The sequence below is a fragment of the Sceloporus occidentalis genome, unplaced genomic scaffold, assembly GCF_023333645.1.
Source record: "Sceloporus occidentalis isolate IW3139 unplaced genomic scaffold, rSceOcc1.0.p SCAF_6, whole genome shotgun sequence".
In the NCBI taxonomy this organism is placed as follows: Eukaryota; Metazoa; Chordata; class Lepidosauria; order Squamata; family Phrynosomatidae; genus Sceloporus; species Sceloporus occidentalis.
In genome coordinates this window covers 27,776,539-27,790,648 of record NW_028316986.1, presented here as the reverse complement: position 1 = coordinate 27,790,648, position 14,110 = coordinate 27,776,539, and the positions used below count along the sequence as shown (strand labels likewise).

Here is a 14,110-nt window from a genome sequence, read left to right as displayed (position 1 = left end):
GAGAGGGAGGAATAATGAAGAAAACCCCTTTGGGATACTTAGGTTGTGGAACAAGTTCATAGTAACTTCCCTATTTTTTGTGTAACGTGTGTAACATTATTGGCAGACACACAGATAAGCTTCTTTCAAATCGCCCCCCTCCCCCAAAAAATTTGTCACAGATGCTCTGAGGTATGTACAAGAGAGCTCCCAATTGGGATACAATGCAGCAATGACAGCCAGGGGAAGGGGGAAATCTTACAAAGGGAATCTGGAAAAGAAAGGAAAGGTACATGGGTGCCCAGAAACATCTCTTCAGGTGCATTCTTACTCAGAGTTTACAGCTAGGGATCACTAGATTTACACTGAAGATTTTGTTTAGACTTTGCCTTGCAAGCAAAGGCCAACTAACAGGATGGATACAACTGCTTTTGAAAATTAAAAATGTGCATCACATTTAGAAGTGAGGGACAAGCAGGTGACCAGACACAAGCAATGTAACATGAAGCTATGCTAGAATTAAATGCTGTGAGCAGTGGTGCCGACAGTTCCATAATTCCGTATCGTAATTGTACCTCTCTACTTAGAAACAACACAAATCTTCTGCTCACCTGTGGGAGTGCACCCAAAGAAGAAAGCAGGAATCCATTCAAGATCACTGAACAATTTGACAGTTTCTCACAGTACCAACATTCCTTATTTGAGTTTAAAAACAATCACATTCATTGATTGATCTTTTATAGAACACAGCTAAGAAAGTCTTTTAAGCATTCCACAATGAAATTCAAGAGATAATAGATTTCCTATTAGTATTGCCTAAATCTGTCTGTCACTTTAATGCATGTAAGAACACACACAGTTGCATCCACTCAAGGGTAATATGTTGGGGACCATATACAATTAGCAAGCAGGGCCAGAGCCCTATCCACCCCCTAATACACTCCAATCATGCATGATTTGTGCCTTATTTTGTATATACACATTGCCATATGCCCAACAGAGGAATTGCTCCTCAGCCTCCCATTGCTTCCTTTTCTCACAAGACTACTCTCCAAGCATTTCCACCTTTACCGACTGGTACCTTGACATGGGCAGGGAGATGGATTTGCCTCATGCTGAGGCCCAGTTCAGGAGCCCTATTCCTGTAATTTATAGTAAGGAGGAAAAATCCCATTTATGTCAACAGAGGGGGCCTTTGCAATGCAAGTAATAGGCTCAAAGGCAAAGGACTGAAAATTCCCTACCACGCACATTAGGGTCCTAATCAAAATGAGAGGCTGCACACATAAAATTTTAATGGCAACAATGCTATTCATAGGGTTAGAAGAGACCACAAGTGCCATCCAGTCCAACATCCTGCCATGAAGGAATACACGAAGCACTCGCAAGAGATGGTCATCCATCCTCTGTTTAAAAACCTCCAATGAAGGAGATTCCACTATAGTGCACCCTTCCCTTATGCGGGGGATCCGTTCCGGACACACACACCCTACGTAAAGGAAATACAACATATGTTGGAGCCTCACTGAAAGCAATGGGGCTCATGCCCACAGCGCAGCACAGGCACCATTGCCTCTTCCAGCACGTGGCTTTCAACGTAAACTGAAAGCCACATATGACATGGGCGCTCTGTATACTCCAAGACAGCATATTCCAGTTTATGAATAGGAACTGTTTTATCATGGGAACAACAATTCTCAAAATCACATAGCAAAACTGCTATCTGCCATGAAGGCTGAGGAAATCTGGGAGATGGGTAAAAAAAAAACCAAACCCTTACAAAGCTCTGCCTCTATTTTACATCTGTTTTAAGGTACACCTCTGTTTTACACTTGAGTCCAAGTTCGTGTACTTATGCATTCTAGAAAAAGGTCTGAAGTCTGCCCATCCTTGCCATAGGACGCAATCTTCAAGTACTTAATTCTGTTAAATAATAGTGTTCTAAAGTTACTTCACATTTTCACAAGGGTTATTCAAGTAAACACAATTTAAGTTCATATTGCATTCATCAAATCATAGAATTGTAGAGTTGGAAGAGACCACAAGGGCCATCCACTAGACAAAGAGTAAATGAAGATGCTGCCTTTATTTCATGTTTTAAAACAGGGCACAAGATTAAATGGTATATACCTATATTCAGTGACAGCAGAACCCTGACCTTTTTCTTCCCACTCCTGAAGCAACCCTCCATGGTACCAAAAACTTACTCAAGTGGGATTCTCAGCCCTACAAAGCAGGTTTTTAAGATACATAGAGGGCTGTACAAAGGCAGGGGTGGCCAATTCTGGCAAAGGAAGAATTGCATATAGCACTGGATCCTGGCTGGTACACATTAATAATTCCAAAGAGTTTAACAAAAATCTAAGTGAGGTTGGTGCTGCTTAATAAAAACTGAAGTTCAGCAAGAAGGCAAGTCTCTACCTGTTCTGCATACATCATGAAATATTCTTAATAGAAGGCTTTTTGTTATGCGGCCAGTTCTTCTGACAGAATTATCCAGCTTATTCAAGGCCCAGTCAAAATGCTGTGCCTGTTTCATTCGAATGGCTGCAACTGGTTGCTCTTGATCATCTCCCTTTTCCTGGGTTGCAACTGTGAAGAGTCTCGTTTGATAAATCAGATGTCTGTCAACAAAAACAAACATTAATAATAATATTGTATAGCGTACTTATTATCTATTACAGTCTCTCCCCAACTTTTGCAAGAGTGAGAAGTACAGGAACTCATGAAAGTGGAAAACCCATGAATACCTCTAGCCCCCCCCCCCCCAAGTATTTAACACAAAAAACCCACCAGTACTGGCCAAGGGGCTGTGTCTGCCCATGTGCACATTCTACTACTTACTTGCTCATTTGTTCGGCATGGGGGATGGGACAGGGTGGAAAGAGGGAGAAAGGGGACACCTGTCCAATCCCCTTCCCCTTGCCCATCCATCAAAGCATGGAGAGATGCATACCCTCCCTCCTCAAGTTCCCCCATCCCATCCCCTTTCCTCTTGCACCAGTGAACGAGAGAGGGAACATGTGCAAGGCCAGGCCCAGCCACTTGGTCAGTTTGGTTTCCCCCAGTGACATCGATGTTATTGAAGTCCCTATTAAAAATGGTACAAAGCAGCAGCTGAGGCGGCAGCTAATTCAGTAATCCATGAATAATGAAATTTACGAATGCTTAACCCACAAAACTGCAGAGAGAACTTTACAACAAACTACTAATGCAATCTTTTTATCCCAGTACTAAAATAAAGGAGGGGGAAAAAACAAAACAAAACCAAATTACACTGTGCACTGTTATTATCAATCATCTAGTCCACAACACATGGTGTAGGAAGAACTGGCATATGCTAGACACAAGCCGAGCTGCTAAGTAATACCTGAGAATTATGGCAACTGATGCTAACCTGGCTGTGGAGAGAAGGAAAATAGGAAGAGAACAAGGGGACTGAAGTAAAGCAGACACTTCTGTCAATCATCTTCTCATTTGGACCTACTAAGTGTTCTGAACTATCCAAAGCCTATCCATGTCACTGTCACAAGAAACTATTATTGATCCTCATGTGCTTCTGAAACTATCTGAGCAGCAGTCAATGGTTCATGGATTGGCACTGGTCCACTACTCTGAGCTGCACTGCCTTAAAGCACTGTTGCTACTATTTAGGTTCCAGTTATTCAGAGTTCAGTAACCAAGGAACTCTCATGTGCATGAGTCATGATTCTGCTTTTCCATACTGAAATCTGACATAGGTTTGTGCTCATGCATGAAAGAAAAGTCCTGCCACTAAGAAATTAGAATATAATAAATTACAAAATATATTTGGATAGATCACAAAATTTACCTCATGAGTCAAGTGTTAAGGAGTACAATCACTTTTTATACATCTTGAAAGGACAAATCATAATCTTTAAAGCCTTAACAGTTTAGGATCAGGGTGCTAGAAGGGTCCCCTCATAAAATGAGTTCAAATTCAGAGGCCCTGATTATCTCTGCCAAGTGAGGCAGAGTGGGTAGCTACTGGGAAAAGTCCATTATTGCTGGCAGCATCCTGACTTTAAAATTAAGTGTGTGTATGACTGTGTGTGCCTTCAAATATCTGTCAGTTTATAACAACCCCATGGACTTCACAGGGTTTTCTTAGACAAGAAATACTCAGAGGTGGTTTTGACGGTTCTTTCCTCTTGCCGACAGCACCAGGTATACTCTCCTCAAATAAGCTTGCTTGGTGTCTTCCTTGTGGTCTTTTCAATGTTAGGTATAGAATGTACTTCTCAGGCTTTAAAAAACTTTATCTAAGTTAAACTTCGGGGTTTTTGCACTTATGGAAGATGTACATCAGCAAATCCCAGAAGGGTTAGATTTTGCAGACCCGCATAGAGCTTCAAGTCACACAGACTGATCGGAGAGAAGGATGTAGCGTATTATAGGCATGCAATAGTTGCATGTAAGGAAGAAAAATGCTTGTTCCAAGATACACTGACAGGCTTCTTCCATCAGCACAAAGGCCCAATTTGATTCTGATTTTTCACATTAAAATTTGTTTAAAATATTGGTGTTACCTGAAAGTTTTGTTATTGATAGGTTTTATTTCCTGCTGGAGTATTATACTGATTATTATTTTATGGTTCATAATTATATTTTAACTTTTTAATCACTATACATTGTTCAGATAATTTTATTATTAAGCAATATGTAAGTGTTCTTAGCAGACAGATGAAATGTTAAGATAACCCAAGGTATTTAGAATGAGCTAGGACATTCATTTTATATTTTTACCTGGGCTTTTCTCCAGTCAGCTCACATTTGTTTTATTTTACATAATTTCATTAATCCCAAAACAAACAAACAAACAAACAAAAATAACACTCAAGAGAAAGAAGTCAGACCAGAAGACACTTTTCATCACTGTAACTATTGGAGGACCCTGGAGTACAATTTTAGTAGAACACATACAAGGTCTCTGCAAATTAAATTGAAAAAATCAAGTTTTTTCAGCATGATTGCACTCACTGATTCAAAAAAGATGCACATATGAAGTATCTGAAAGTTCATCCTTGCATCAAACCCTTTATTTTGTAAAGAAGGGGTATTAATATATAGAATTATAAATTTTACAAACTAGATTCAGATTATAAATAAGAGAAAAGAAACATTAGTCACTTAACTGACATTACAAATAATCTCTATAGACACATTAAAATACAAGAAGAAATAAAATACAAGAGAAAAAGCTGTCTGTTACCTTCAGTGGAAAAAGTTAACAGCTGTTTTTAATTTCATGAATCCTACAGAATTTCATATTCAAAAAGTACATATAAAGATAAAATCAATAAGAAAATGTAAAGTTAGCAAAAATCAAGGTTAAAAGATAAAACACCTTATTCTAACAAAACAAGTATAAGAGGTGTTTCAAGTAGAAGGGGGTCATGTTATGGGTCATTTTAAATGTGTTTTTTTTTTAAATAGGATGTCTATGTATGAAGTCTGTATATGTCAATTTGTTGAGTGTAAGTGTGCATAATATATGTTGAAAAGCAAATAAAAAACAAACAAAAAAGTATATTATAGCCAAAGTTATTTAGATATGAATTCAAGGAAAAGTTAGTGCTTTCTAATCCTGTTATTCCCGAGATATTTGGGGCTACAACTAACATCATCCCTAACCACTGGTAATGCCGATAGGAATTACAGTTTGAAGAGCATGTTGGGGAAGACTACCTTAAAGAATAAAAGGACACATTTGTACATGAAACCATAATTTAGCATTATACAGCAAATCTTGGACTCTGACATCCATTCACCCCCAGAGCAAATAGTTGGGATGCTTTTGCTTCTGTACTACATTACACACAAACAAAAATCCATCAGTGATACCTTTATTGGACAACCAAAATGCAAAATACACTTACTGCAAGCTTTTAAAGCTCCACGGGCTTCTTCATCAGGCAAGATGTTACAAACCAAACAGGAGTTCTCTGCCTACAAAGAGGCCTGTGACCTCACTGGAATGGAGACATATTGGACTGCAAAAGAGGGGTCTCTGTTGAGATGCAAATGGACTTTAAATTTCCTGGACTTTGAAAATCTCCCTATCGCAGCATGGCCAGAAGGAGGAGGAGTCTGCTGGAAAAGCTATCCTCCCCAGCATACCATCTTTACTAAGGACTGAAACAACATGCAGGAATCTGACTCACATCTCCAATTGATTTTTCCCCTCCTGTTTGGTTTGTAACATCTTGCCTGATGAAGAAGCCCATGGAGCTTCAAAAGCTTGCAACAAATATAGTGTGCATTTTGGTTGGCCAATAAAGGTATCACTGATGAATTTTTGTTTGTATTTGTTACATGTCCAACACAGAAACCCCTGCAAGTTTTCTACATTATACACAGTTTGTCATGTTGTCCAGACCTAACAAACTATGTCTAATGGTTAGTGGAAACAAGGCAACATCAAACCATTATTTATTTACTGTCTGTAAATAACTGCAACTCCCACAATACCACACCCAACAAGGCCACTACAGCTGCACTGGCTGGAAATTTCTGGGAACTGTAGTACAAATTTTTTTTTCAAGATTTAAGGACAGAGTAAGGCCTTTGGAAATGTTTAGCAACTTGTAGACTTTAGTGCATATGCTAGTAATGGCAGTTCCCAGATTCACATGGAAAGCTCTTATTTTCTTGGCATCCAGAAAATATTTGAAAATGGTTTATAAGAGGCAGGTATGTGTAAGTAAGGAGTTGGAAACATTATGTTCCCCTCCCTTCAATCTCTCATTAGTTCTAAAGCCATTCATTAAACCAAGCAAATGTTGGATGCTTTTAATAAACTGTCATCTCATCCTTGTTTTAGACAATCAGCTTCACACAGGTTGAAACAGTCCTTAATTTGATGCACTAAAGCCTCCAAGAGAAGGTAAGCACCCATCAGAGTTGGAGACACTACACTCATCCTGTCTGAAAGGAACCATGGCCTCTGAGCCTTGCAGAACCATCCTCTTATGAAACATCGGGCCCGAACAAACATGCCAAAAGAAAGCTGTCCCAGGTCACTTGAGAGGTATGCTGTTTAAATGACACACACATCTTAAGAGGCCAGAAGCTGCATCAAAGCTGCGCTCCAGTCCTTAGGACTGGAGCGTGGCTTTGGCACAGCTTAGGACGCATGCATCATTTAAACAGCATACCTCCAAAGTGACCTGAAGCAGCTTTATTTGGGCCTGTCTGTTCGGGCCCATCATTATAGCCCTAAGGAGGGACTGCAAATAGCTCATGCTCTTTTCAGCACAGGGAGGTTTTTCACCCAGTGCTTCTCACTCAACAACTTACATTAAGCTGTTAAAAACTTTTTACTCTGTTTTACTATGCTTAGTGGTTAAGATGCCAATTCTGACAATCAGAAAATCAGAAGGTTGGCAGTTTGAGTCCCAAGTGCTGCATGATGGGGTAAACTCCTGTCACTGGTCCCAGCTTCTACGAACCTAGCAGTTCGAAAGCATGCAAATGCAAGTAGATAAATAGGTACCACTTTGGTGGGGAAGATAACAGTGTTTGGCACAGTCATGCTGATCATGTGACCACCAGAATACAACGCTGGCTCTTTGGCTTACTAACAGAGATGAACACCACCCCCTAAAGTTGGTTACGAGTAGACGTTCATGTTAAGGGACTACATTTACCTTTATCGCTACCCTTAATTAAAGTTTAAAATCTAACGATACAGCGCGCCTGTGTCATATGAAAGGCACGATATTAAGCGGCTTTCAGCTTATGCTGAAAGCCACATGACGGAAATGGCAACGGTTCCTGCACCATGCCACACAACATGCACAAGCTCCATTATTTTCAATGGGGCTCAAGCATACGTGCTATTTGCCTTATGCAGGTGGTGGTGGTCCAGAACGGATCCCCCGCATAAGGCAAGGGACCACTGTATTTGGTTGCAACTTTTATTCTGCTTTCATTGAGTTATCACTATTATTGTATTACCTTCTGTTGTACACTCAAGTGAACTTCTTTTAGGCTACAGCTTTCACACACTGTAACTCAATTATCTGGGGTACTGTAGCAGTTGAAAGAATAAAAGTCTATAAAATTTTAAACTCCTTTGTGCATGTCAGAATGATTAACTCATTAAGTCAGAATGATGATGGATACAAATCTTGTGCACAACTGCTTGGGAAGAGCCCACACTGAACACAGGGAGGCTTATTCAGAACAAACCTATGACTGTGTCATAATCTAGAACATATCTGTGTCAAGGCAGCATGCATTTTCTGGCCAAAATATCTTGAAATAAATCAGTTTTTTAACTCCTGAAGGTACACATGAATTTCAGTGGCACACATTTAAGAAAAAGACCAGGTTTCTTCTCAATATACAGAGCATGAAGCTGATAATCTCCTTATCATGGAGTAATCTAATAAAGTGTGAGTACCAGGACTCATTTATACTTTATTAGATTACTCCAGTGTTCAGTTATCAGCATCTCAAAAATCACCTTGTCTGATTATCGGTGGAAACAGACTGCAGAAATAATCCAGTTTTAAACCACTTTAACTTCCCTGGTTCAATGCTAGGGAATTGTGAGAACTGTAGTTTTGTAAGACATTTAGCCTTCTCTGTTAGAGAGCTCTGATGATACAAAAATTACAGTTCGCAAAATTCCCTAGCACTGAGCCTGACCAGTTAAATAGGTTTCAAGATGGATTATTGATATTTGATGGATCATCCAGTCTTTAGGGTGAGCACAAACAATTATGTCTGCTGGAATTTTGTAAGCTCTTTGGCATTGTTTTCCTTTGCTTTGTCCTTTACATCATTTGTAATGTGCCCCTAAATTTTACTCATTTTAAGTATTTTAATCTGCCCTAATCCACCAACTGATGAGGACAAATAATAAATAAATAAATAATATTATATTTCCTGCCTCTCCCTGCGGATCGAGGCGGGATTACAACTGATAAAATAAATACAAAATACAAATACAAAGATACAATCAATAAAATCCTGACATTATTAATAAAATTGCATGACAATCATAGAAAACATGGCAGTCATAATCAAAGGAGTGGAACATTTTATTTAATAAGGCTCCTATACAAGGTTGGGTGGGTAAGCTTACCGGAAGAGATCCATCTTAAATGCCTTCTTAAAAGCATCTAAGGTGGTAATAAGACAGATCTCTTCCGGTAGGCCATTCCACAGTTTAGGAGCAGCGGCAGTAAAAGTTCTATGGGAAGTCATTGTTAATCTAGTCATTTGGTATTCTAACAGATTCTTCCCAGATCTTCTGAGAGTGCGGGGCAGATTATGTAGGGAGAGGCGTTCCCGCAAGTAACCCGGGCCCAAGCCATATAGCGCTTTAAAGGTGATAACCAGCACCTTATACTGCACCCAGAAGCTAATTGGCAGCCAGTGAAGTGATTTTAACACAGGTGTTATGTGGTCAGACTTAAGTGTACCAGTGACCAAACTGGCTGCCGCATTTTGTACCAATTGAAGCTTCCAAACTTGGTATAAGGGTAGCCCCATGTAGAGTGCATTACAGAAGTCTAAATGAGAGATTGAGTGCATGTTCTGCTGCTTCAAGGTCTTTTTGGTCCAGGTAAGAATGCAGTTGGCGTATTAACCAAAGTTGATACCAAGCATTCCTGGCTGTCACATCTATTTGAGATGACAACTGTAGGGACGAGTCCAGGAGAACTCCCAAACTGCAAACTTCATCCTTTAGGGGAAGTGTGACCCCATCCAGAACAGGTTGACAAATCTCCTTCCCTGGACTTGGGGTACCTATCGCGAGTACCTCTGTTTTCTCTGGATTCAGCTTAAGTTTGTTTTCCCTCATCCAGCCCATTACTGACCCAAGGCAGGCATCCAAAGGAGAGATGCATCACAGCAGGCAATAGTTGGTTCCAAAAGGGGGTTCAGGGTGGGAGGCAACTGAGTTAACTCCTTAGCCGCCCTGAACAGCTCTGCTGGACGAAACCTTGCAGACACAATACGTGCAGCATATAATGAATTCTTTGCTGCATCTATTGTCACTCCATAGGAATCTAAAGTCTCTATGGCGTGTCTTCTCAGACAAAAGTTGATGTTTCCACCAGTGGCGCTCTAGTCGTTGTGCAGTCCACTTTATTTACAAAGATTTTTCCGTGTACCATGGTTTACAATTTGAAGCGGGCTGGTAAGGACGCTCAGGAGCGATATTGACTACAGCCCTGGTAAGCGTTATTCCAGGTATCAACCAAGGCTTTGACAGAATCGCCGACGTTCCCAACCATAAAACCCTCTAGGGGTTCCAGGAACTTATTTGGTTCCATCAGCCTTCAAGGGTGGACCATTCTAATAGGCCCTCCACCCCCGAGGGGGACATGGATAGTGGCCTTCAGTCCCACTTTGACCAGGAAATGATCCATCCAGGACAGAGCAGAGGTGTAACAGTTACGGAACATCTGGGAGCATGAATGCTGTCTCAGCAGAATTCCTATCCACAAAAACTATGGAACAATATCCAGATGATACATGTGTCCTAAGAGTCCAAAAGCCACGCTCCAGTCCTTAGGGCTGGAGCGTGGCTTTGGTGCGACTTCTGGACTCTTAGGACGCATGCATCATTGAAACACCATATCTCCACTGTGACTCGAAGCAGCTTTATTTTGGCTGTCTGTAACAGGCCTAGATGACCAAATTGAGGCTGTCATACTTTGGACACATCACGAGAAGAAATAACACACTAGAAAATACAATAATGCTAAGAAATGTAGAGGGCAGTAAAAAGAAAGAGATTGCACATACAAGATGGTTGGATTCAATCAGGGAGGCCACAGGTATGAGCCTGCAGGACTTAGGCAGGAGTGGGAATCTTGGAGAAGACTCACCTACAGGGTCACTATGAGGCAAGATCAGCTTGAGGGCAGTTAACAACAACATATGGTAGAATGGGAGAGCAAAGTAGTACTGTAATGTGTGCGTGTTGTGTGCCTCCAATTCCTTTCCGACATGGCAAGCCTAAGGCAAACCTATCACTTTTCTTGGCAAAATTCTTCACAAGGGGTTTGCCATCCCCTGAAGATGAGTGAGTATGACTTGCCTAAAATCATCCAGTGGGTTTCTGTGGCCCAGTGGGGTTTCAAACCCTGTCTCCAGAGTCCTAGTCTCAAACCACTACACCACGCTGGCTCTTTGGTCTATTTGAAAGACACCAGACTTCTGTTTGAAGGGATATGAAAGGACTGTCTTGTCTTTGAAAGGCTGCCCAGTTCTGTCCAGTGAAAAATAAATATCAGGAACAAAGGAGAGTGGCACTGGTTTTGAAGCTGTCCATCCAGACATAGCACCTGGACAACAGACTAAGCAGTCACCAGCACCTGGTCATAGCCTTTCAACTATGGAAAAATGTATTATATTTCTGCTTGGTAACAGTCATGCCAACATTTTCATCTACAGCCTTTTATCATGTGCAGGTTTTATGCAAACTTGTATGGAGCTGCCAGAATAAAACTGGAAATAGTTCCTACACCTGTAAAGGTGGTCTACAAGAGCAAATTGAGAGATAATGTAATCATGTGTTGCTTGTTACCTGGCTGTGTGACAAGCAATGCCAGCTATGGAAGGTTCTCAAAGACATGTGAGTCTCACTATATTTGATAGTTCTGATGAGAAATTTGTACTCAGGAGAAGAAAGTGTAAGAACAGAATATGGAGAAACAGAATGGTTCCAACTGGCAAAGGGATCAGTCAAGGGTGCATTCTATCACCCTACTTGTTCGACTTATATGCAGAAACCATCATACATAGGTTTAGACTTAGAAGAAGGAATGAAGATAGAAGGAAGGAACATCAACAATCTAAGATATGTGGATGATACTGTATTAGTAGTGGAAACATCACAGGCTTGGAATAATTACTAAGAAAGGTCAAGGGAAAAAGTGTAAATGTAGGCCTGCTGCTAAACATAAACAAAAATAATGACCATGGAGAACTTAGAGAATAAGGAAATTGAAATAACTAAAGATTTCTCATACCTCAGATCAAACATAAATCAGAATGGTGATTGCAATCAAGAAATAAAAAGATTAGGAATGGGAAGGGCAGAGATGAAAGAACTAGACAAGATCTTAAACAGCAAAGATATACAAATGAACACAGAATCGTCCAGTCCATTGTATCCCCAATCACTACATATGGATGTGAGAGCAGGACAGTGAAGAAAGCGGATGGAAAGAAAATCAACTGATTTGAGATGTGTTGCTGTTCAAGTGTGCTGAGTATACCATGGACAGCAAAAAAGACAAACAAATGGGTCCTGGAACAGTTCAAGCCTGAATCCTTCCTGGAAGCCAAGATTATCAAATTGAGGCTGTCGGACTCGTAAGAGCATGTGACTTGCCCAAGGTCACCCAGTGAGTTTACATGACCAATCAGGGAATCAAACACTAATCTCTAGAATCAATGCTCAAACCAATACATAGTTTACCATAAACTATATTGCATTCTATCGATTACTGGATTAATTTTGATATAAGCAGTTCTTGGAAGAAGAGGAATAGAAATGGGGATGGGAGATGGACTCTCCTCCAAACAACCCAAACTGTTCCTTTCTTTTGTCAGGTTTCTGTCCGGCTCTTTAGCTGCACACCAGAATACAGTATTTCAACAGAGGCAAATATAAAGACAGGTATATGGCTGTGGCAGGCCAAATTGTCACACCATTTGAGATAAAAAGAGAAGCTCTGCCACCAAAAGGGTTGCCAGATCTCATGAGGTAGACCCCCTTTGCTGGTCCATAGGCAACACTAAAGCAAACTTTGTTGTTCTTGTGTGCTTTCAAGTCAATTTCAACTTATGCCCACCCTAAGGCAAAGCTATTTGTTCGGGGGGGGGGGTAGGGAGGAGGTGCCATTGCCTTCCCCTGAAGATGAGAGCGTGTGACTTGCCCATGGTCACCCAGTGGGTTTTATGGCTGAGCTAGGAATTGAACCCTAATCTCCAGAGTCCAACACACAAACCACTACAGTTTACCTTAAATTGCATTCTGTTGATTGCTAGATAAACACTGAGATAAATTTTGTGGTTATACAAGACTCTGATATGAGTCTTCTCACACTCTATAAAGAGATTTGTTTTTGTTGTGTTATGTGCCTTCAAGTTATTTCCAATTTATGGTAACCTTAAGCCAAACCTATCAAGGGTTTTCCTGGCAAGATTTGTTCAGAGGAGGTTTGCCATTGCCATCCTCTCAGACGGAGATAGTGTGACTTGCCTAAGGTTACTCAAGAGTTTTCCATGGGACAGATTCCCACCTTGGCCATGTAAACCCACTGAGTGACTCTAGGCACGTCACACTCTCTCAGTCTCAGGGAGAAGGCAATGGCAAAATCTCCTCTGATGAATTCTTGCCAAGAAAACCACAGGATCGCCATAAGTTGGAAACGACTTGAAGGCACACAGCAACAAAACCCTGAAGTCCAGAGGAGGGTAATACCACAATTAAAAAAGGATGTTGACAACCTGGAGGATGTCCAAAGGAGAGCAACCAAAATGGTGAAGGGTCTGAAAACTATGGCTTATGAGAGGGAGCTGCGTATGTTTAGCCTGGAGAAGAGACGGTTAAGAGCTGGCAAACAAAAAGAGCTGATATGATAGCCCTCTTTAAATATTTGAAGGAGTGACATATTGAGGATGGAGCAAGCTTGTTTTCTGGTGCTCCAGAGACTAGGACCCAGAGCAATGGATGCAAGCTCCAGGAAAAGAGATTCCACCTCAACATTAGGAGGAACTTCCTGACAGTAAGGGCTGTCCGACAATGGAACACACTCCCTCAGAGTGTAGTGGAGTCTCCATCTTTGGAGGTCTTTAAGCAGAGGCTGGATAGCCATCTGTCGGGGATGCTTTGACTGAGAGTTCCTGCATGGCAGGGGGTTGGACTGGATGGCCCTTGGGGTCTCTTCCAACTCTATGATAGATATACATAATAGACACATACATTTGTTGTTGTGGACTGTGAAGTTGTTTTTGACTTAGGGACACCCTAAGGCAAACCTATCATGAGCAAGTTTCCTCAGAGACGGTTTGCCATGGCCATACCCTGAAGCTAAGGGTGAGTGATTTGCTCTCTGTCAGTGGGTTTCTGTGGCTG

General features: G+C 41.0%; 1 protein-coding gene across 1 annotated transcript in view; it reads right to left on the bottom strand.

The window, feature by feature from the left end:
• LOC149310550 (leucine-rich PPR motif-containing protein, mitochondrial-like) overlaps positions 1–14,110 on the bottom strand; it is a 139,445-nt gene that overhangs the window by 123,932 nt on the left and 1,403 nt on the right. The window contains exon 2 of the mRNA XM_089529170.1: positions 2,401–2,603. Within this exon, the coding sequence (XP_089385296.1) occupies positions 2,401–2,603 (203 nt within the window). The remainder of the gene's footprint in view (positions 1–2,400; positions 2,604–14,110) is intronic.